At 38.2% G+C, this 21,324-nt stretch overlaps 1 protein-coding gene across 1 annotated transcript; it reads right to left on the minus strand.

The window, feature by feature from the left end:
• Positions 1-24: 24 nt before the first annotated feature.
• Positions 25-20,377, minus strand: LOC148847639 (phenylalanyl-tRNA synthetase class IIc family protein). Its single transcript, XM_088948785.1, has 10 exons — positions 19,853-20,377; positions 19,259-19,449; positions 12,718-12,924; positions 12,192-12,309; positions 11,983-12,059; positions 8,507-8,686; positions 8,308-8,352; positions 7,731-7,835; positions 417-530; positions 25-324 (listed from the first exon to the last, which is right to left on the minus strand). The coding sequence occupies exons 1-10, from the start codon at positions 20,052-20,054 to the stop codon at positions 274-276; spliced, it is 1,290 nt and encodes a 429-aa protein (XP_088804911.1). The 5' UTR covers positions 20,055-20,377; the 3' UTR covers positions 25-273.
• Positions 20,378-21,324: the final 947 nt, after the last annotated feature.

A 21,324-nucleotide genomic window follows, 5' to 3' on the forward strand; every position in this document is an offset into this window, starting at 1 on the left:
CATGATGGACCAAGGCCTCGTTGATTTCTACATAAAAGCACAGGATTTGATTTAAGAATAAACAATTAGATATTATCCTTATCGGCTAAAATCCTTTCAAATAATTATTCTCTTCAAAGCCACCATCTACAACAATTTATTATTGTAAGTAATAGTCGTGATAAATTAAGTTGGGGAAAAGGCTAATCAAGGAAACATGGCCTGCAAATTAAAACACAGATGAATAAAATATACATGACAAAACTACAGCTTCATGGACTTGGGACAGAAATCTCATCTCAGAACAACATTCAACTTGTTCTGCACTTCTTCTCTGACATTCCACTGCATCAAAAGCAATAAAAGTATCAGGGTTATTGGTCATTCCATTTGTAAAACATTTATGCAGGCTAAACCCTTTATTCATTTACTTTTACCTGCAACTGATTTATCTCCTCATCAGTAAGTGAGCGTTCCATTGATCGATATGCAATTCTATAACAATGACTGGTCATTCCTTTCTTGTTTGTGAAATTGTCAATCAGTTGTACCTGAGAGATCAAATTGTCTATTGGACCATTTGCTTGGACAGAAACACATTATATTGAGATTATGAAAGAGTGTGAGTGTAAACAACAAGCCCCTGTACAACAAAGTCTCATACAGTTTGTGAAGCCTAGCAGTAGGCTGCCAAGAAACAAAGCCAAAAACTAAGATCTATATTCAAGGGTTCAAAAGAAAAATACGAGGACTTCCCTGAACTCATTATGAGCCAATAGGATACCATATCCACAAACTTATGCAAACAGCTTCAATGGGAAATGCCCTGATGTAAAAAATTCTAGCATTTCTTTCCCCCTAAATTACCCCATAATGACTAATTGGATGACAATCCATAAGGTCTTGCTTTTCTTGCTAATTTTTTAATGGGATAAATTATAATTACTTATATATGCCCTGAAATTTGAAAAAACTACTTATATGTACCCTGTATGGATTTTAGAAACTACTTATATGTAGTTTTAGAAACTACTTAATGGGAAAGCTTGTTGGGGTATGGTTCCCCTAGCAGTGTTGTGGGCAATTTGGTCTGAAAGGAATAGTAGAATTTTTTAGCAGAAGTCGAATCCGGAGGAGGTGGTTATCAATTCTGCAGTTGGCATGTTGAGAGCATGGCACTCTTACATGTTTCAGTCCCGATGATCTCTCATCCTTTTTTTTTTTTTTGATAGGAAACGGTAGCTTTCATTAGATAAAACCATAAGAAACAACTGTCACCTTCCAAAGTAAAAGGTGACCCCTGAATAACAAAAATCTTACAACACTGCACAAAACAAAAACTCCCGATTCACCCCCTGTTATGCTAGGTAGTCAGCTAAAGCATTTGCTGACCTCCTAAACCAATACACTTTTGCATCCAGCTCCCTTTTGAGGCTCAATAATTCCCTTACCTGTTGTCTAAGGGACCGCGTTCCCAAACTGTTTGATTGCAGCCATCCTACTACTAATTTTGAATCCCCCTCCAATTCCAATTGTTGGAAACCCAATTGCTTGGCCCATCTGAGCCCCTGGAGGAGCGCCAAAACTTCAGCTCTAAGCGAGTCCCCCACACCTATTGGGCCTTAAATTTTTTTTGATAAATACTATTGGGCCTTAAATTTTCTTGAGTGTAAATTTTTTTGGAGGTCCTTAAAGGTGTTTTTGTACAAAATACTCTTGTACAGAGGACCATACTTGTACATTTTTCTCAGTTAATATAAATTATACTTTACTTTTCTCAAAAAAAGATGGCCCAACATCACGCAAATAAGCCATCTGTTAGAAAATGTTCAGGGCTGTTTGCATGTGAAGTCACATGCCTATTATATTTTATCATAATTCCAACTGTACCCTTCAATCATTGAAAGTAGAAAATACCCTGCATCACTGGTTTCACATCAAAGTAAGATTTTTTTTTTCACTCAATGTCACCATGTTCAACCTGGAAACCAGCATTTCTGAAGCTAGAACTTATTGGAACAGTGGAGTGACTTGGAAAATGAACATCCAAATAAATAAACCTTCAGAAAACCCAGATGGAAAATATCAGTTCCGGTCGTTTCTCACAGGGAAAACCGGAAAACCAATGTCGGCTTTGTTTGTTTGTTGTGCATATCCAAATTGGACAGGGACAACAAGAAGACTTGGGAACAGGACTGGCAGCAAGCCCGTGATGAGGAAGAAGGGTCTTGTGGGACCACGGTGTTGACCTCAAGTGCTTTCACTCCTTCCACAGTTCAACCTCTACCTCAATCCTAATACCCCTCAGTTTTATCTTGCTTTCTTGTAGGGTTCCCTCTGCTATGAGTCACAACAGAGTATCTTTGAAGAAGCCATTAATGGAGTTGCAGGAGCTTTTATACTTGATTACAATTATCTTTGTTTTTTTATCAATGACAATTATCTTTGTTTTTCCTCCACCAATCCAATTCTGGAGTTTATGGTAAAATGCAGAGTTCTAGTAAAGAGGCTTTTGAGATGAAGATAGACAGTGAACTTTGAAATGTGCAAAAGCATCGTTATAAGGTTGTCTATGTAAATGGTTGACTCATATCATGCAATAGTCAAAGATGAGAGTTTGAAGGGGTTTATTGGCCGCAAGCACAGACATGTAAATGATGGACAGTGAACTTTGAAATGTGCAAAAGCATCGTTATAAGGTTGTCTATGTATATGATTGACTTGTATCATGCAATAGTGAATAGTCAGATTAGAATTTGAAGGGGTTTATTGGCTGCAAGCACAGACATGTAAATTATGGACAGTGAACTTTGAAATGGGCAAAAGCATTGTTATAAGGTTGTCTATGTATATGATCGACTCATATCATGCAATAGTCAAAGATGAGAGTTTGAAGGGGTTTATTGGCTGCCAGCACAGACATGTAAATGATGGACAGTGAACTTTGGAATGTACAAAAGCATCGTTATAAGGTTGTCTATATAAATGATTGGGCTCGAGTATCACAGAATAATCGAAGTTTGTAAATGATTGGACTGCTGTTCTTATTGGGTTCCTGCTACTGCTGCCCTTGATAAATTTGAAAGTGCAAGGGTGAGATTGGCCTCAATATGATTATCAAAACAAAAAAGAAAAAAAAAATCCAAAAGATTGGAGTAGAGGGGCAATGGTCCCTATATATATCAATAACTGTGGATTGAATTAATATTAAAAATATGAGAAAATTATAGGGCAAGGGGGCTAAACAATCTTAGCTCCCAAGGACAACCATTACACATCAAAAGAACAAAAATTACAAGACAGCCCAAAAAATAGAATGTTTGTTCACCCCTTGTCTAGCTAGACCATCTGCCAAAGAGTTGGCACTTCTTTTAATCCATTTGTATTGGATTTCCATGTCCTTAGTCAGCCCCTTGAATTTCCTCTTTTCATTACTGTAATTCCAAAGTCTAAGACTATTCTCTTTCAGCCAGTTTACCACCACTTCAGAATCTCCTTCTATGATCAGCTTGTTAATATGCATATCCTTGATTCTTTGTACCCCTTCAAGAGATGCAAGAATCTCAGCTCTCAAAGAATCTACCACCCCAACTGGTCCAGAATACATAGCTAACAGATTCCCTTGTTCGTCTCTTATTACTCCTCCTATTCCGGATGGCCCTGGATTGCCCAAGCTGCCGCCATCAAAGTTCAGTTTAACAAAGTCATGGGGTGGGAGGATCCAACAAACATTTCAGGCCTTCCTCATTGGAACAAGTTCTGCTATCTTCTTCCACTTTCTTTGCAGCTCATCAACTGAGAATTCTGCGAACAGAGCCAAGGTTTTCAGCCAGTGTATAACCCTAATGTGTATGATCTCCAGCATTGCTTCCAAATCCAAACTTCTCTCCTTATCAGTAAATATTCGTGAATTTATCTCCTCCCAAATAGTCCAACAGACTGCAGCTCTCATACACCTCCACATAAACTTGGCCCTTTTTGTTGGCTGAAACGGCAGAAATGTGAATAGGCTTTGCACATTCGAAGGGGGGGGGGGGGTCCACCTACACACAAACAAAGAAGTACACCACTCCCAAATGATGTTAGTGAACCGACAGGAGATTAGTAAGTGATATCCAGACTCACCATCAGCTTTACAGAGGACACACCAGTGAGGACAAAAACAACTATTGGGTTGTTTTCTTTGAAGTAAATCTGTTGTGTTAACTCTTTCCATAAAGGCTTCCCAACAGAAACTCCCAACCTTTGGAGGTATAGGATGACATCACACCTCTTTAATAAGGAAAGACAAGCTAGAAGAAGAAGAATGTGTGAGAGCACTAAAGAAAGAGGCAAAAGTGAAAGAATTAGAAGGATGGAGTCCCCATCAAGCTCTGTGTCCCTGATATCTCTTTGCAGGCCCAAGCTCCAGCCGACCCCGGAAATAGAATTAGAAGGAACAATGAATGAAGGCACCGGTTCATTTTTAAAAGTGTAAATGGCAAAAAGGCTTGGGAATTGGTCTTTTAGGGTGAAGTCCCCAATCCAAACATGTTCCCAAAAATTAATGAGATTGTCTGAGTGCAAGTCATACCTGATCCATGGAGAAAACAAAGGTAGAATAGTTTGAATAACTTTCCAAGGAGATGCTCTTGTATTCCTTGCCAGAATCCCGGAGTCCCATCCATTTGCTGCAACCCCATTAATACTTCCCACTATCTTCACCGAAAGTTTGTCCTTCTCCAATGAGAACCTCCAAAGCCATTTCCCCAGAAGAGCCAAGTTCCTATTCCTTATGTTCCCGATACTCAAACCTCCCTCCCTCTTACTCCTACAAACCATCTCCCACCCCACCCTATGGTCCTTCTTCTCCTCCCCCGGCTCCCAGAGAAAGTCTCTCATTAGTTTTTCTAATCTACTAGCCACCTTTGTCGGAATCTTGGAGATTGACAAAATGTAAACAGGAAGGTTAGCTAAAGTAGAACTGATTAGAGTGGTTCTCCCTCCAAGAGAAATAATTTTTCTTCCAATTTGCTAATTTCCTTTCAAACCTCTCCATAACCGGAACCCAAAACTCACCTTTCTGAGGGTTATCACCCAATGGCAAACCGAGGTAATTAAGGGGCCAGTTTTCTATTGCACATTCTAAGATATCTGCAGCCTCAGAGATCTCCACCTCGCCCATATTTACCCCAACTATACAACTCTTCTCAAAATTCACCTTAAGGTTTGACATTTGCTCAAAAAGTCGTATAGTGAGCTTCAAATTTCTAATCCTATTAGGGTCCCCTGCTTCACAAAAGAGTATGGTGTCACCTACAAATTCCAAATGTGTGAGTGGCACAAGCTCCCTCCCAACTCTCCAACCTCTGATTAAGCCCCTGAAATATGCTCTATAAATTAGTCTCCCCAGAATTTCAGCTACCAAAGTAAATAAAAAGGGGGAGAGGGGGTCTCCTTGCCTAAGCCCTCTCAAGGCTGGGAAGAAATCGACCACTATCCCATTTACCAGTATGGAGTAATGGTGGTTCCTGATACAACCTAAGACCCATTTGCACCAATTATCCCCAAAACCAAAGTTGGTCATCACCTCCATCAAGAAAGACCAATCCACCAAATCATAAGCCTTTTCCAAATCCAGTTTACAAATCACCCATTTTTTCTTGGATCTCTTAAACTCCTCCAAGCTCTCATTTGCTATCAGAATCTAATCTGTTATTTGTCTCCCCTTCACAAAAGCTCCTCGATTATCTGCTATAATTGTTGGGAGCACTTTCCTTATTCTGATGGACAGCACCTTGGTGATAATCTTATAAAGGCTGTTGACTAGGCTGGTCAGCCTGAAATCCTTTGGGTGACATGCATTCCTCTTCTTAGGAACTAGTGCAATAAAATTGGAGTTCAGCCCTGAGTTGATCACCCCTCTAGAGTGGAATTCATCAAACACATCCATAGATCTTCTTTTAATATCTCCCAGCAATCTTGATAAAAGGCCATCGTAAAACCATTTGAGTCCGATGCCTTTGATCTATCCATAGAGAACATTGCCTCCCTTATCTCTTCCACCTCAAATTTCCTTTCCAACCAATCCCTATCCTCCATCTGCAAAGTTGGCCATTCCATACCCCTCAATCCACACCCTACTATTTAGGGGTTTTCTAAAGATAGACCTAAAGTGATTTGCAAAAGCCCCTGCTATTTCTCTTTGGGTGGATATTGTAACCCCTTCAATCTCCAGGCTTGATATAAAATTCCTTCTTCTTCTTCCACTTGCCACCACATGAAAAAATTTGGTATTCCTATCCCCCTCCTTCAACCATTTGCACCTTGATTTTTGTCTCCAACTTATTTCCTCCTGAAGAAGATAATCCTCTAACTGTTTATGCAATTTCCATCTTAGCTCCTTATCTTCTTCTATAAGACAACCCCTTTCTTCCTTGCCATCTAGGTCCTCAATTTGTGTAGTCACTATTTGTTTTTTCCTCTAATCTCCCAAACTCTAATAGATTCCACTCCTTGATTTTGCCTTTCAGATACTAGAGCTTCTTATGAAACCTCATTCCACTCCATTTCACTGTTGGATTGCTTTCTAGCCACCACTCTTTGACTTTCTTTATGAACCCCGGGTGTCCTAGCCACATGTTTTCAAACCTAAAAGGAGCAGGACCAACACTTCTCACTTCCTCCCTACAGATTACAATGGGCCAATGGTCAGAAGTCACCCTTGGATATGCTCTAGAGCTTAGATTCCCCCAATGTTCTTCCCAGTCATTTGAGAATAGAAATCTATCCAGCTTAAAGCAAATCGGGTTCACTTGGAGATTGGACCAAGTAAAACAATTGTGTGATAATAGGATCTCTTTAAGCTCGTAAACATCCACAAATTGATTGAATTTCCTCATACTCAAGGTCGATCTCCGCCTCGGACTATTTGTCTCTTCCAGGAATCTTATAACATTAAAGTCACCTCCAAGACACCAAGGCCCTTCCCATACTCCCCTTATATCGGTTAGTTCTTCCCACAACTTCCTTCTCTCTCTGTAATCATTTGGACCATATACATTGGTAAGCACCGATTCAAACCCATCCTCCACTTGTTTAAACTTCAAGGCAATGGTCCCTATATAAGAACAAAAGTTATATACAAATTACAAAGATGCAATAATTACAGAGATATTGTGGTTATTGGGTAATGGTAGAATGGCTCAAAAAGAAAGACTGAAGATCTTTGCAGTACAGACATATATTGAGATAAGTTAGATGCTTGGCCAGGGATCTAAGAAGTGAGAACATCCTTTACATGGACCCATTGATATTGCCCAGTCAATGCATCTAATGAACTGAAATCAATTGTATTGGGCATTATCCGCCTGGAGGATATGAATGTCTTAATGTAAGCAAAAGCATCAGGAAAATCAAGGGTTAGGTATCAGGGGCTAAACCTTAAAAGAGGTGCTTGAAAAGTGAACACTCTCTAAACATGTTTCTCTTTCCCATTCTTTTTCACAACAAATAAAATTGCAATAACTTGGTGATTGAAAAACATCTTAAACCCTTAAGCATTGACTCTTTAAAACCAAAAGAAAGTTTAAAAGAAAAAATAAAGAGTTGAAGCATCAGCTCTAGTTTGGTAACCTAATATTTCATATGAAGTAAATTTTATAGCATCTCATAATTCGAATAGAAGAAAGAATGAAACAACTACAATCAGAAAAATGAATAACTTACAAACCAGAAGAAAAAATAAATGGAAAAAATATCTTAATACATACCTCCTCCACAAGATCCCCAGCAATTCCCCTAACAACTTCACATAAATTGTTCTCGGTGAATGAGTCACTGATCCAAAAACTCATGTCTTTGTAACAAGGAGGAAACTGTAAAAGACAGTACTCTCAATTTTTAGAGCATAAAGGTAAAGTAATCTCAAATACCAGGGCATTAGGAAGCTCAGATAACAAGTATAATGCCACAATGTCTGTAAACAAGCCTAACCATGCACTGTAACCATCTTAACCCTTTTCTGTATGTCATGTAAAGGACATAGCTCTGATCGGAATTATGATAGAGCACAACAGCGGGACAGGATTTGTATATGGGAACCCAAATAGTTAGGGTTAAGATTGAGTTGAGTTGATCTCTGATCAGAATTAGAATAACTGACCCGATGGAATAAAAGTGATGCTTCTATAATTTCGTCTGCATAAACTACAAGGGTTGAGTTAACTATACAACTTTGTCAGTATAAGTCAGTGATGGCATAGCAATGAGCAAGTGAAACTGCAGAAATATATAGTATTACAAGTATAACTATGGCATTGTCCAAAGACAAGGGCTAAGGCGCTTAACCTTTGAAAATGGCTTGAACTTGACCCCGAGTTGACCTTCAGAAAACTGTATACACGAAGTTCCATATCAGGTATATTAATAGATACTAAAGCTTTTAAGAATTTTAATTGTCTGCTGAATTTGTTTACAGCAAACAAATACATAGAAGAACAGAATAAGGCAAAATTATATAGAGATCATGTGATGAATTAGGAAATACCTGAGAGGTAAACCGCTCATCAGTTGACCAGAAAAGCCTAATATCCGGTATCTCAAATAGAACCATTGCAAGCCGCTCCAAACCAAGTCCAAAAGCCCAAGCAACATTATTAGTTTTACCACTTCTCTGTAATATTTCCTGCTCTGTCACTCCACAACCTAAGACCTCCAACCATTTCTCCTATAAGATTTGGCAGATAGTTGATAATAAGGCTCATAAAGTACTACAAAAACAATGCAACAATATCAAAGTGACAATATGTAAATATATTTTTGGATGAATGGCCAAAAAGTAAATATGCTACTTTGATTTGATCTATAACCAACTAGTTGAACTCAGGCTGACAAGTGTTAGAATGTGGGCTCGTGTCTGATAGCAGCCACTGTGTGCAAAATATGCTGAAGTATTGAATCTAATCCACCCCTCCACCCCCAAAGATCCCACATAGCCAGGACCAACTCACCAACATTGGGTAATGACCAATTTATATGCTATCCGGTAATGATGTTGCCAAGAGTTATTTTGGTGTTTTATTTCTTCCCTTTTTATGTCCTTTTATAGGTTGTTTATGTGTTATTGGGCAGAAAGTAACTTAATCTTTTCTCTTCTTTGATTTAGGACACTCCTATCCTTATTTTATACCAAGCAGGATTGTCATTGCAATTAGACATCGTTATTGATTAATATATATACCCAGCCACCTGCTAGGTATATATATACTAAGCAGGATTGTCTTTGCAATTGGACTTTTGAAGTCTGTTGACAGCCCTAGTTAAGAGTGTATGTAAGTATGTCCCATAAGGGTATTTATGTTGCTTCATCTTAAGTTGTTTAGGTTATGTTTTAAGTTCTGTCCCCAAAACTTATTAGGGACAAACAGTCATTGTACTTGGTTAAAGTCTATAAATATCAGTCATCTAGTAAGAGTCTCATAAGCTCTAATCATTCTGTTCTTTCTCTTTTTCTTCTTTCAGATTCTCCACTCTCTCCTCTCTCTTTCTAATTACATATAAAGCAAACTGATATCAGAATACTTCTTAAATAAAAGAATCATCCTGATTAAAAACAAATAAATAAAGGACTTTTTTTATCAGCAACACAAAAATGATTTCATTAGTAAAAAGAGAGCATAGTTACAACAAGAGGTCATGAAAAAAGAAAAAACACAGCTTTAGAAAAGCTGACCCAACCCAAGATTACAATTGAGCCCAATACAGATCACTTCTCTGTACCCTTTGCTTAGCTAGACCACCTGCCAAGCTGTTGGCAGTTCTCCTCAGTCCTCACCCATTTAACTTGGACTGTCATGCCCTTTGAGAGCCATTTAAATTGGCTGAATTCATTTCTCAGATGCTATGACTCCTCCCCCTTCTTCAGCCAGTTCACAACAGTTCTCAAGTCACCCTTGATGATCAATCTATCAATACCCAAATCTTTAGCCTTCTCAACCCCATATACTGCAGCCAATAGTTCTGATCTTGCCACATCACCTTGCTCAGCAGGTCTGAGTATAAAGCTAAGATGTTTCCTTCCTCATCCCTAATGGCCCCCCATGCCTGAGGGGCGCGGATTACCTACACAACTCCATCAAAACTCAATTTTCTTCCAGCTGCATATTGGGGGTGACCACTTCTCAACAGATTTCTGTCTTCTATATGATGAGGCAGCAATAACACCCCAGGCCCTAATCTAAAAAAAAGTCTCCAACCTTAAAATCTGAAAATAAATTTCAGACTTTTTGCCCAGTATTCCACTCTAAGATATTCATCAAAAAAAAGTATGGCACTCTGACATATGAAGGACCTTTCTCATCTCACCTTTGTGTAAGTATCCAAGTTGAGATCAAATCACCCAAAAAAATAGTAATCAATAGAATAGGGGATTGGCCCTGTTATTCTTCTTTTACAGAAAACTTAATCCTCTTCATCAGTCTTCCTCTTGGCTTTTCCTTGTGGCCATTTTTATTTTCACGTGTGTGTTTGTAGCTGTAGAGATTCTTGTTGTAATGTAGCATGGAGTTTGGCCTTGCCAACTTAAGTAGCTTCTCTAAGCTAGTTTGGAATTCTTAAGCTTTCTGCTACATGGCATCTTAGTGATTCTACTAACCTAGATTGTCATGTTCGGTCAGGTGCAGATTTGATTCTTCATAGTTCTTGCATCTGGACTTTTATGGATTTTTTAAAATTTTCAAAAGAATTATAGAAGGATGGGCAATAATGAAGCAGTGCATCTGGACTTTTATGTGATAGGTGAATACCACTTAGACTAAAAGGAAAATTCTATAGAACAGTTATAAGGCCAGCTATGTTGTATGGAGCAGAGTTGGGCAGTCAACTAGAAGGTAAAGGGGTAGCCTAAAAAGGACATGGGTAGAAGTAGTAAGAAATGATTTAAGCACCACTAATTTAACAATGGAATGGATTGGAAAAACAGGATTCATGTAGCCAACCCTTATAGTTGGGATAAGGCTTGGACAATGATAACAATGATGATTTCTTGCACTTTTTTTCCTGGACAGAGCCTTCTTACCCCTGCTTTTTCTGCATCTACTATCATTTTTCTCAGGCAAACCTTCCTTTTTTTTTGTTTTTTTGGCCCAAGGGGGGGTGGGGGGTGGGGGGGTGTTAACGACAGGATTAATATCAGGCAGTGTGAACTACATCCATTTAATTTACCAGCTGAGCCAGCTGGCACCTTTCTTTTGCATGCATCGAGTCACATATTAGAAAACCATATTTTAGAATATGAAGCATGTGTAAGCATCTATAAATGACAAAACACAATCCTCCATACAAGCAGCATATTAGATATTCTTTATTATCCCAAAAATATTACATTCAAATCTGTCTGATAAAAGCAGCTTTATGTGGAATACAATCCCAGCTGCTGTGTTGTGGTCCATTTGGACTGAAAGAAATGGTAGAATTTTCTGTAATAGGCCAAAGGATTTGGATGATGTAATTCAGAAAGCTGTGGGTAAGCTGATTTCTTGGATTTCCTTTTCTGGGGTGTTCAGGAATATTAGCTTGCCTGTATTATTTCAATCTTGTTCCTGGTGGAAGTTGCAATCTCGGCTGCTTTTTAGACTGCCTATTTGGGTCTGAATTGCATTTGTTTGCGTTGAATAAATTTACTTTACCTTTTCCGAAAAAAAAAAATCCACAAACAGGGCAACTGCACAAACCCAAAAAGTACATAAATAAAAGAAAGGTCAAAGCTACATTGCCAAAAATATACAACAAATGAGTCATATGCAGCACATGAATGGCAACCCCTGTCCTCCCTGACTGGAAGAAAGGGCATAAGGAAAACCCTGTTCTCCCTGACTAGGACAAACCCAGTTCTTCAGCACAGGAGATAAAAGATGTACCAGTACTCCTCCCCCCTCCCCCCAAATCAAGGAAGAAGAAAGGTTAATAGAAGTTCAAACTGACAATGCAATACTACTTCACATGCTTTCAGGTTCAACAACTAACCTGAAAATATATCTCAAGTTCAAAAGATGGATTGGTAAAGGGAAAATAAGTATCAACCCAGCGCATTTCCACAGCACCTGTAAATTTCGAAAGACCTGGTTTAAGATACTTCAAGAGGCAAATAAATATATCTTAAAAATACTACTTTAAAGACCAAGAAAATACCAATTGATATCAAGTTTATAGACAAGACAAGGTTCCAGGTTTACCAAATAAGTGTCTTGCTAAACCCTCAAGACATTTCTTTAGATCTCCAGCAGCATATGATGTGGCATCCACACCAGATTCCTCCCATTCATTTGGATTAAAAACTCGCACTCCTTCCATCTGCATAGTTATAACACAAACACATCAAGGTAACAAAGAGGAAATTTGGAGAAGCAAACCAATAGAAAGTTATGATTATTATAATCAATTGGTAATTGGGTGGATGCAATCAGGGCAGCTCGGAATTTGGAAGTATAGACAACTGATAAGGGAAATACTTAGCATAACAAGGGAGGTGTGAGTGTTTGTTTCAAGTGGGTAAGGAGATCAGCAAATGGTTTTGCTGACGCCCTAGCAAAACAAGGGACTGTAAGGGAGAGACTTTACTAGGCAGTGCTGTAATGTTTGATGTTTATTGAATAAACCTTTTCTAAAAAGGGTTGACTTCTGCATTTCAGTTTTAATTTATCTCTAATGAAAGTTATCATTTCTGATAAAAAAATTATTATAATCAAATGGAAGTAACACCTGATGGAACACTGGGTAATGAGTTGAATCAATAGAATCCCTACGATAAACATCTCCAGTTACTAGGAATTGAGTGTGTCCCCTCCTCAATAGTTCTGCTTGATGAGCACTTGTATGGCACCTCAAGACAGTTTGTGCATCAACATAGTATGTATCATTGTAGCTCCTGCTTACATGGTCAGCGGGAACCAAAACATCATCAAAGTTCTGCAAGAAGTAAACCGCTCATCACAAGAAGAAATATGACCTCCAGATCATGTCAGCCATCAATGGCAACAATTTAGGAATTCAAATAGAAATATAAAGGATCAACAGCAACAATGGAGGATAAATGGTATGACACAGTAACAAGAAAAAAACAATTTTTAATATCATGCTGAGACCAAACTCAGAAAGACACAAGACACATGCTTATGCACGTGATATCTTGGAAACAAAATGCAATTAAAACTAAATGAATACAAAAAAAAAATCATAAATGATGGAAGATCAACATGATGAGCCCTCTTAGTCACTGCACCTCATAATATGCCTTGTAAATCTAACAAAGTTTGATCCTTTCTGTACAAATAGTTCAGGAATTTTCTATGCAGTAAAACCAAATTCAGAGTTTGTAGTCAAACAAATCTCAATTGTTCAAATACAAAAAAGAATGAATAGGAAACTTGTATTGAACCAAAGAAAAAAAATAAAATAGAGGGGCAGTTATCAGAAATGCATTCAAGGATTCAATAAGATTTGGTTAGGTCATGGTAGTGGTATAAATTCTATTATGCAAAGAAACAAAAAGCACTTTTCCCTAGGACTCCACTTTTTAAGTCATACTAACCTTTTTTTTTTTTTTTGTGGTAATAAAAGCCACACTAATCATTGGCTCCAAAAGATTTTTGGACCCCCCCCCCCCTTTCAACTAGTGCTATGCATCATTGTTCTTCTTAAAATAAAAGATTTTTATTAAAAATAAAGAAAAAATGAGATCCCCCCTTCCTCTTCTTCCTCCTCCTTTCTCCTGAACCCCCACCTCTTAAGGAGCCGTCCTTACGCCTCCTTGTGTTTGGGAGGCTTACGCCTCACGCCTCTAGGTAGTAGAATGCCTTGCATCATGCCTCCGCGTTTTAAAGCATTGCTTAGAACCTCTGCCACCAAAATGAAAAGGAAAGGGGAGAGGGGGTCTCCTTATCTAAGCCCTATAATAGCTTCAAAAAACTCCTCCACTGAACTGTTCACAATCACTGAAAAATGACTAGTTTGCAAGCAGCCTTTGATCCACTTGCACCACAAATCTCCAAAACCACAAGTCCTCATAATGCTAATTAGAAATTCCCAATCCACCAAATCATAAGCTTTCTCCAACTCCAATTTAATTGCTACCCCCTTTTTCTTAGCTCTTTTTTGGGCATTGGCCTCCACACATTCATTAGCAATAAGAATTTGGTCCATAATCTGTCTACCCTGAATAAAAGCCCCTTGGCAATTATTTTGTAAATGCTAGTAACCAAGCTGATTGACCTGAAATCCTTCGGATGATTTGCATTGGAGTTTTTTGGCACCAAGGTAATAAAGGTTGAATTCATTCCTGGACTAATTATACCCCTCCTAAGGAACTCTTTAAATACTCTAAGAATATCTGGCTTAATTATCTCCCAACAATCTTGATAAAAGGCCATTGTAAAACCATCCGGGCCCAGAACCTTGGCTTTGTCCATGGACCTTGATCTAATCTTCCTTAAACCTCATTTCTAAAAGTTGGTTCTAAGAGGCATCAATAAATTCCCAATTCAACCCTTCAATTGTCCATCTTTCTCTCAGAGGCCTTAAATAAATTGATTTAAAAGTGAACCACAAAAGCCTTAGCTATCTCTATTTGATCTGTGATCCTTAATTTCTAAACAAGAGATAAGATTTTTCCTTCTTCTACCATTGGCAATTGCATGAAAATACTTGGTGTTACCACCTTTTGATCCTATCATTTCTAGTATTTGAATTCTTGACATGGTTGAATCTAAAATATAGGCAAAATATCTTAGCAAAAGATGATGTGATCTTGTCCCAAGCTTATGCTATGGTTAGCAATGAGGAAAGCAAAAGGCAAGTTCAAATTCAAGGGACAGTTACAGCTGATCATTTTGCTAATGTGGGGTGAAACATAAGATAGCAAGTGAAGATAAGAAAGATATCATTTGTGAGTATTGCAAGAAACTGAAACATACAAAGGACACTTGCTAGAAACTACACCCACACCTCTTGCCAGCCAATTCAAAAATCCCAACAATAATAAGAAGGTTGGAAATGGGAAGAGTGGGAATGCTAATGCAGCCATGGCTCCAAATGGTGAAAAGGGTTCTAGTGATGAGAAGACAGCATAGCAGTTAGCAACAATGAAGCCTAAATTTGATAAGTATGGGAAATCACCTTGAGAACACAATTACAGCTTCCAATTCTTCAAGCAATTCATTGTCCACTGCCTTTGCACATTCAGGTACTCGTTCCACTGCTAACCATGCATCTATCTCAAGTATCCATAGGATCCCTTAATAATTTCCCTGAATCCAAGTGCCTTTGTGAAGAATAGGCACATTGTGGATCAAATCCTAATTGCAAATAAGAGTGTGGAAGACTTCAAAAGAAGTGGGAAGAAAGGGTTAGTGTGCAAATTGGATCTCGGAAAGGCATACGATTTGGTGGATTGGTCAGTCTTATTGGAAGTCCTAGAGTCTTTTGGATTTGGGCAGAAGTGCTGCAGTTGGGTAAAAGAATGTATTAGGACATGGCACTATTCTATTTTGGTGAATGGTAAGGTGGTAGATCACTTCCCGGCTAATAGGGGTATTAGGCAAGGGGACCCCCTTTCTCCTTTCCTTTTTACCCTAATTGCTAAAGTCTTAAGGAAGCTCATTGAGAGGGCAGATTCTAGAAACTTGGTGAAAGGTTAGAGGATAGGGAGGGATAGGGTCCTAGTAACCCATCTACAATTTGCTGATGATACAATTCTTTTCCGTGGTGGGGATGAGGTAAGTTGGGTTAGTAATTTAAAGCTAGTGATCAATGTGTTCGAACAAGTGATTGATCTCAAAGTGAATTTAGATAAGAGTTGTGTGATTGGCATTAATTTGAGTGATAGTGAAGTGGAGGAAATGACCCAAATTTGGGTTGTGAGATTGCCCAATGGCCATTGATCTATTTGGGGCTGCCACTAGGGGATAACCCAAGTAAAAAGAGCTTTTGGAATCCAGTGATTGATAGGTTAACTAAGAGGTTAGATTCTTGGAAGAAAAATTACCTTAACATGGGAGGTAGGATAACTTTGATTAAGTCAGCATTGGCTAGCCTGCCTGTTTACTTTTTGTCTGTGTTTAAAATGCTTGAGGGAGCATATGGGACTTTGGAAAATTTAATGAGAGATTTCTTATGGGAACCAGGAGAGGAGAAAAGAGATCATAGAGTCAGGTGGGATATAGTTACCAAAACCAAAAGTGATGGTGGGCTTGCTTTAGGTAATTTGCAGAAAAAGAATGAAACTCTATTGGAGAAATGGCTTTGGAGATTGACTTTGGAGAGGGATAAATTGTGGGATGAAGTTGTCTTAAGTATTTATGGGCAAGCGGCAGATGGCTAGGACACGGGACTATCATCTAGGGCAAGCAGCAGATTGCAGGTGGATCCCTCCCTCAAATGTACAAGGCTTGTTCCATTCTACTTCAATTAGGGGGTTGAAGAAGAGAGGGAAAATTCTATGGAGATGTGTAAGAACAGCTATATGTTGGACAGTCTGGGAGGGAAGGAATCAAAGGATCTTTCATGGGAAAGAAAGAAATAAGGGTGCCATCATTGAACTAATTTCTATAAGGGTGGCTCATTGGCTAAGACTATGAAGCTCTTCGAAAATTATTCAGAAGGAGACATCATCAGGAAGTGGAAAGAAGTGGCTTGGTCAGCTCCAATGAAGATTTCATCTAATCCAATTTGGTCTCCTCCAACTTGGGGGTTCACAAAACTAAACTTCGATGGTAGCAGCAAGGGAAATCCAAGCCCTTCAGGTATAGGGGGAGTTTTCAGGGATGAAGAAGGTCGAATTATTGCCATATATTATGGTTCTATTAGATGGGGGATTCCCTTAGAGCTGAAACACTGGCTGTTCTAGAAGGGGTAAAAAGAGCCCGAGACTTGAATATCAGAAAATTAATGGTGGAAGGTGATTCTAAGTTGGCTATCAATTGGCTGCAGAAGGACAATTTTAGTTTGTGGAAATTTCTGAATGAGAAAAAAAAAGTCAGACAGTTCACTCAAAACATGGAAGTCAAGTTTCAATGGACTAAGAGTGCCAATTCCTTGGCAGATTCATTGTCCAAACAAGGGGTGGGAAGAGTCAACTTTTCTGGGCAATATTGTAAACTGAAATGTACTTATTGGGAGGGTTAAGAGTTTTTACCCCTCCTCTTGTATCTTTTTCTCTTAATATCTATTAATAAAAGTTTTTGTTATTTATCAAAAAAAAATCATAGGATCCCTTGGATTATTGATTTTAGGGCTTTTGATCACATGGCTGGTGTCTCTACCCTCTCCAGTTCTTATAAGTTGCTTTTTGGACAAGATAAAATAACCCTAGTTGATGGCTCTCTTTCCCCTATCTCAGGCAAGGAAGACATCAAGATCAAAAATGGCTTTACCCTCAACTTTGTCCTTCATATCCCTAAACTTAACACCAACCTTTTATTTGTTAGTAGCTTAGTTAAATCTTTAAATTATTGTATAACCTTCTTTCCTTCTCATTGTGTCTTTTAGGATCTATAGTCTTGAAAAGTGATTGGGAGTGGCCATGAGGCGAACGGTATATACTTGCCAAATATTCCTAAGAAATCCAAGAACCACCTTTGAAAGTTGCCTTTGGTTCCACTTCTTCAAAGTTTGCCACTTGTATCATGCTTTGCCATTTTCTTTTGGGTCATCTGTCCTTTTTTACATTTGAGTCATTTGTTTTCAAAATTATTTAAAGAAATAAGCCCATCGAGTCTACATTGTGAGTCTTGTGAGTTGTCAAAGCATTGTAGGAATAGTTATCCAATGACTAATAAAAGATCCACTTTTCCTTTCTGTTATGTGCACTCTAAAATGTGAGTTGTCAATCAGTTCGCGCATGCTCCTAGGGATATACATATGGTCGTAGCAAAAAGGATCTTGTGCTACTTGAAGGGTACACCAGGTAAGGGGGTTTTGTTTAGGAAGCATGTCCATATGAAACAGGAAGCCTACATGGATGCAAATAGGGCATGTTTGTTAATGGCAAGCAGTCTACATCTGTATATCGCACCATGGTAGGGAGAAATTTGGTTTCTTGGAGAAACAAGAAAGCAATCAGTGGTGGCTAGGTCTTTAGCTGAAGTAGAGCTCAAGAGTCTATGGCTATGGCCCATGGTGTGTCAAAACTATTATGATTGTGGTCTCTAATGAAGGAAATGAACATTAGTTACGCTAAACCACTCATGTTGTATTCTGGCAAATCAAGCTACCACCGATATAGCATATAACCTTATACAACATGATTGGACCAAGCATATTGAGGTGGATAGACACTTCATAAGGGAAAGAGCAGCATCTAGAGAAGTGTGACCGACTTTCATTGCTTCTGAAGAGTAGTTGGATGCTATACTTACAATGGGAGTTCCAAAAACAAAATGACAATAGTATGTAAGCAAGTTGGGCATGATTGACATCTAAGCTCAACTTGAGGGGGAGTGTAACAATGATGGGTTGGATGGTCCATAGGAAGACAGCATTGGTTTTATTTTTTTATTTTAGGTTAATGGCCTCACACATATGGGCCTGTTAACAACTTTTATTTCTTTTCTTTAGCAGCCACCTTCTTAAGGGCATTCTTGTAGTTACTTCAAGTTTGTGATTAGAATTAATAAAAGTTAATTAGGAGAGGGAATGAGAACTGATCGAACTTCACATATCCATCCTCCTTTTTTCCCATTCTTCTCCTCTCTCTTATTCCGATTTCTTCTTCTTATTTCTTCCTTCTTTCTCTTTGATTATTTCCCTTTTTCTATTGCTGGTTTTTCTACCAAGTGAAATCATTTGCCCATCAAAAAGGTACAATAGAATGAGATAGAACAACTTAGAGAAAGATAACAAAATGAAAAGGAAGAAAAAGGAAGCAAAGTCATTCCACATTCTCCAAAAGTCATGTTTAATAAAGAAGTGTATATTTCATCCATAAAAAATGGCATTCCTAGATAAACCCACATTCTGTAATTTCTTTTTTCTTTCTTTTTTGGGAGAGGTAAGAGAGGTTATCTCTCCTTGTTCTACTAATGCTTAATTTTCTTCCATATCAATGAATCATTTTTGCTATTGATCAAGAAAGAAACAATTTTTCAGCACAAGCACTGCCAAAATAGTTGTATATTTCATTCAGTAGCAAAATGCAAAGCCACAACTTCTCCACATTTTCAGAAACATAATGCAATATTGAAACAACATCCAAAGAAGTCTGCAGTTTATTTAAAGATATAATAGTATTCCAAATCCATAGTTGTACCTCTTTTACAGAAACAATGGGGCAAATATCATCAAACTTATCAAACTTTTCTGCATAAGTGTTGTCAAAGTAGTCGTATATTGCATTCTTTAAAATACCGATAGGGTGTTGATCCCTCCGGTGAAGCTGCATACCAAGCTTCGAGAATACTGTATCTGGAACATTGTTTGTGGGGTCGTCCCTCACCACATCTACAAGCTCAATCATCCAAAACCATCAAAACAGTTGAAAGAACTTCAAAGTCTCAGAGAACAAAAGCACCAAGAAAGAACAGCACACAACACAGAATAACTAGAATATGAATATTTAAATCACAAAACGCAATTTCACAAGATGGGTATGTACCATCTCTGCGAACCTACCCACCCAGAACAAAACAAAGACACAAATTGAAAAAATCCGAAATGCCCAGACCATAAAACGCAATTTAGTGAGGTGGGTATTTTTAACCATTTTTTGCCTATCTACGGAACGCCAAACCATCAAACCAGCCGAAAGAACTCGAAAGAGACAGCAAAAAGGAAATACATCACTAGAATTGAAGAACTTCAACAGAACAAAAACATAAAATGGAATTGAACGAAGGAATTTTACCATCTCTTCCAATCTTGACTCCACCGATCTCTAGCACAGAAACAACTGGCTGTCGCCATTTGTGGTTCCGAACCTTATTTGCAGACAGAGCTGAAGATGTTGCATAAGTGGAAGAGAACGGAACAGTGAAGTTTCTGAAGCAGTACCTTTGGAACAAAGACGAGGGTCTGCAGACAATGGAGTGTGTGAGTGAGATAGCCATCGAAAATCCTCCGTTCACCTCACACGCTTGTTCGGAACCACGGATAAGTGTTTCACGCAGCAACTAATTGCCGGCGTTATGCCCCGTATGTGCGGCTGTCGATTATTTACGACTAGGGGACTAGGGGTGGATGGATTGAAGCGAGCCGACCCCTATTCGAACTCGGCTCGCCGGAAGACTATAAGGCTTGGGTTCGAGTTCGAGATCGAGCTCATTCGAGTTAGAGATTTAAGCTCAAATTTGGCTTAATTGACTTGATTCAAAACTCGAACCTCGCTTAACTCAAAAACTCATAAGTTTGAGTTTGGTTTAAATTCGACTGTAAAGTATAAGCTTTCTATATAAATAAAAAGTTATATATATACAAATTATTTTTTATTTTTATTATAAAAAATAAAAATATTATATATAATATTTACATTATATATATAACATTTCTATATTTATTTTTTATACATATGATGAGACGTGTAATTTATAATATTCTAAAATTTAAAACCAGAGCGTATGTAAATGAAAAATTTGCTGTTAAAAAGAAAACTAATACCAGAAATTAAAAAAATGACTGGTAATACCAGAAAACTAATATCAAATAAGGATTTGGACGACGAGGGGCGCGACGCGTAAAAAAGGAATGGTAATTGTTTCCGGTTGTCAAAACAGTTCTGAGATTCTTATTGAAAAATTAGTTAAATATGAAGGAACATTGATGACTGCAAGTGCTCACATGTTTACTACTGTTATTGGATCTGGAATTCTCTCCCTAGCTTGGGTTGTAGCTCAGTTGGATTGGAGAGTAGGACCTGCTTCTCTCATACTCTTCCCTGTCATCACTTGGTTCACATCTGTTCTACTTGCTGACTGTTACAGGTCTCCTAACCCTGTTACAGGAAGAGAAATTATACATACGTGGATGCATGAAAAGCCAAACTAGGTTAAAACAAAAAAAAAATAATAATAATAATAAAGAAAAGGTTCCTGAAACCAGTCTATTCTAGGTGAGATTTTTAAGAGAAATTAAACAAACCCTTCAGAATTCAAGTTCAAAACATTGATAAACCGATCTTTCTTGAATGTCTGGAATCCTAATGGGGTTTCTAATTTTCCCTTTTTCTCATGAGGAATAATGATTCAGCTCGGTGGATTAGCTCAATATAGTAGCTTTGTAGGGGCTACCATCGGATACACCATCACTCATCTATCAGTATGGCATATAAGTAATTTAATCCGATGCCTTCTAAGCTTTAAATGCTGTTCTTAACTTCTTTTC

The sequence above is a fragment of the Nelumbo lutea genome, chromosome 6 (assembly GCF_056320005.1).
Source record: "Nelumbo lutea isolate HS-2025 chromosome 6, American lotus-T2T, whole genome shotgun sequence".
In the NCBI taxonomy this organism is placed as follows: Eukaryota; Viridiplantae; Streptophyta; class Magnoliopsida; order Proteales; family Nelumbonaceae; genus Nelumbo; species Nelumbo lutea.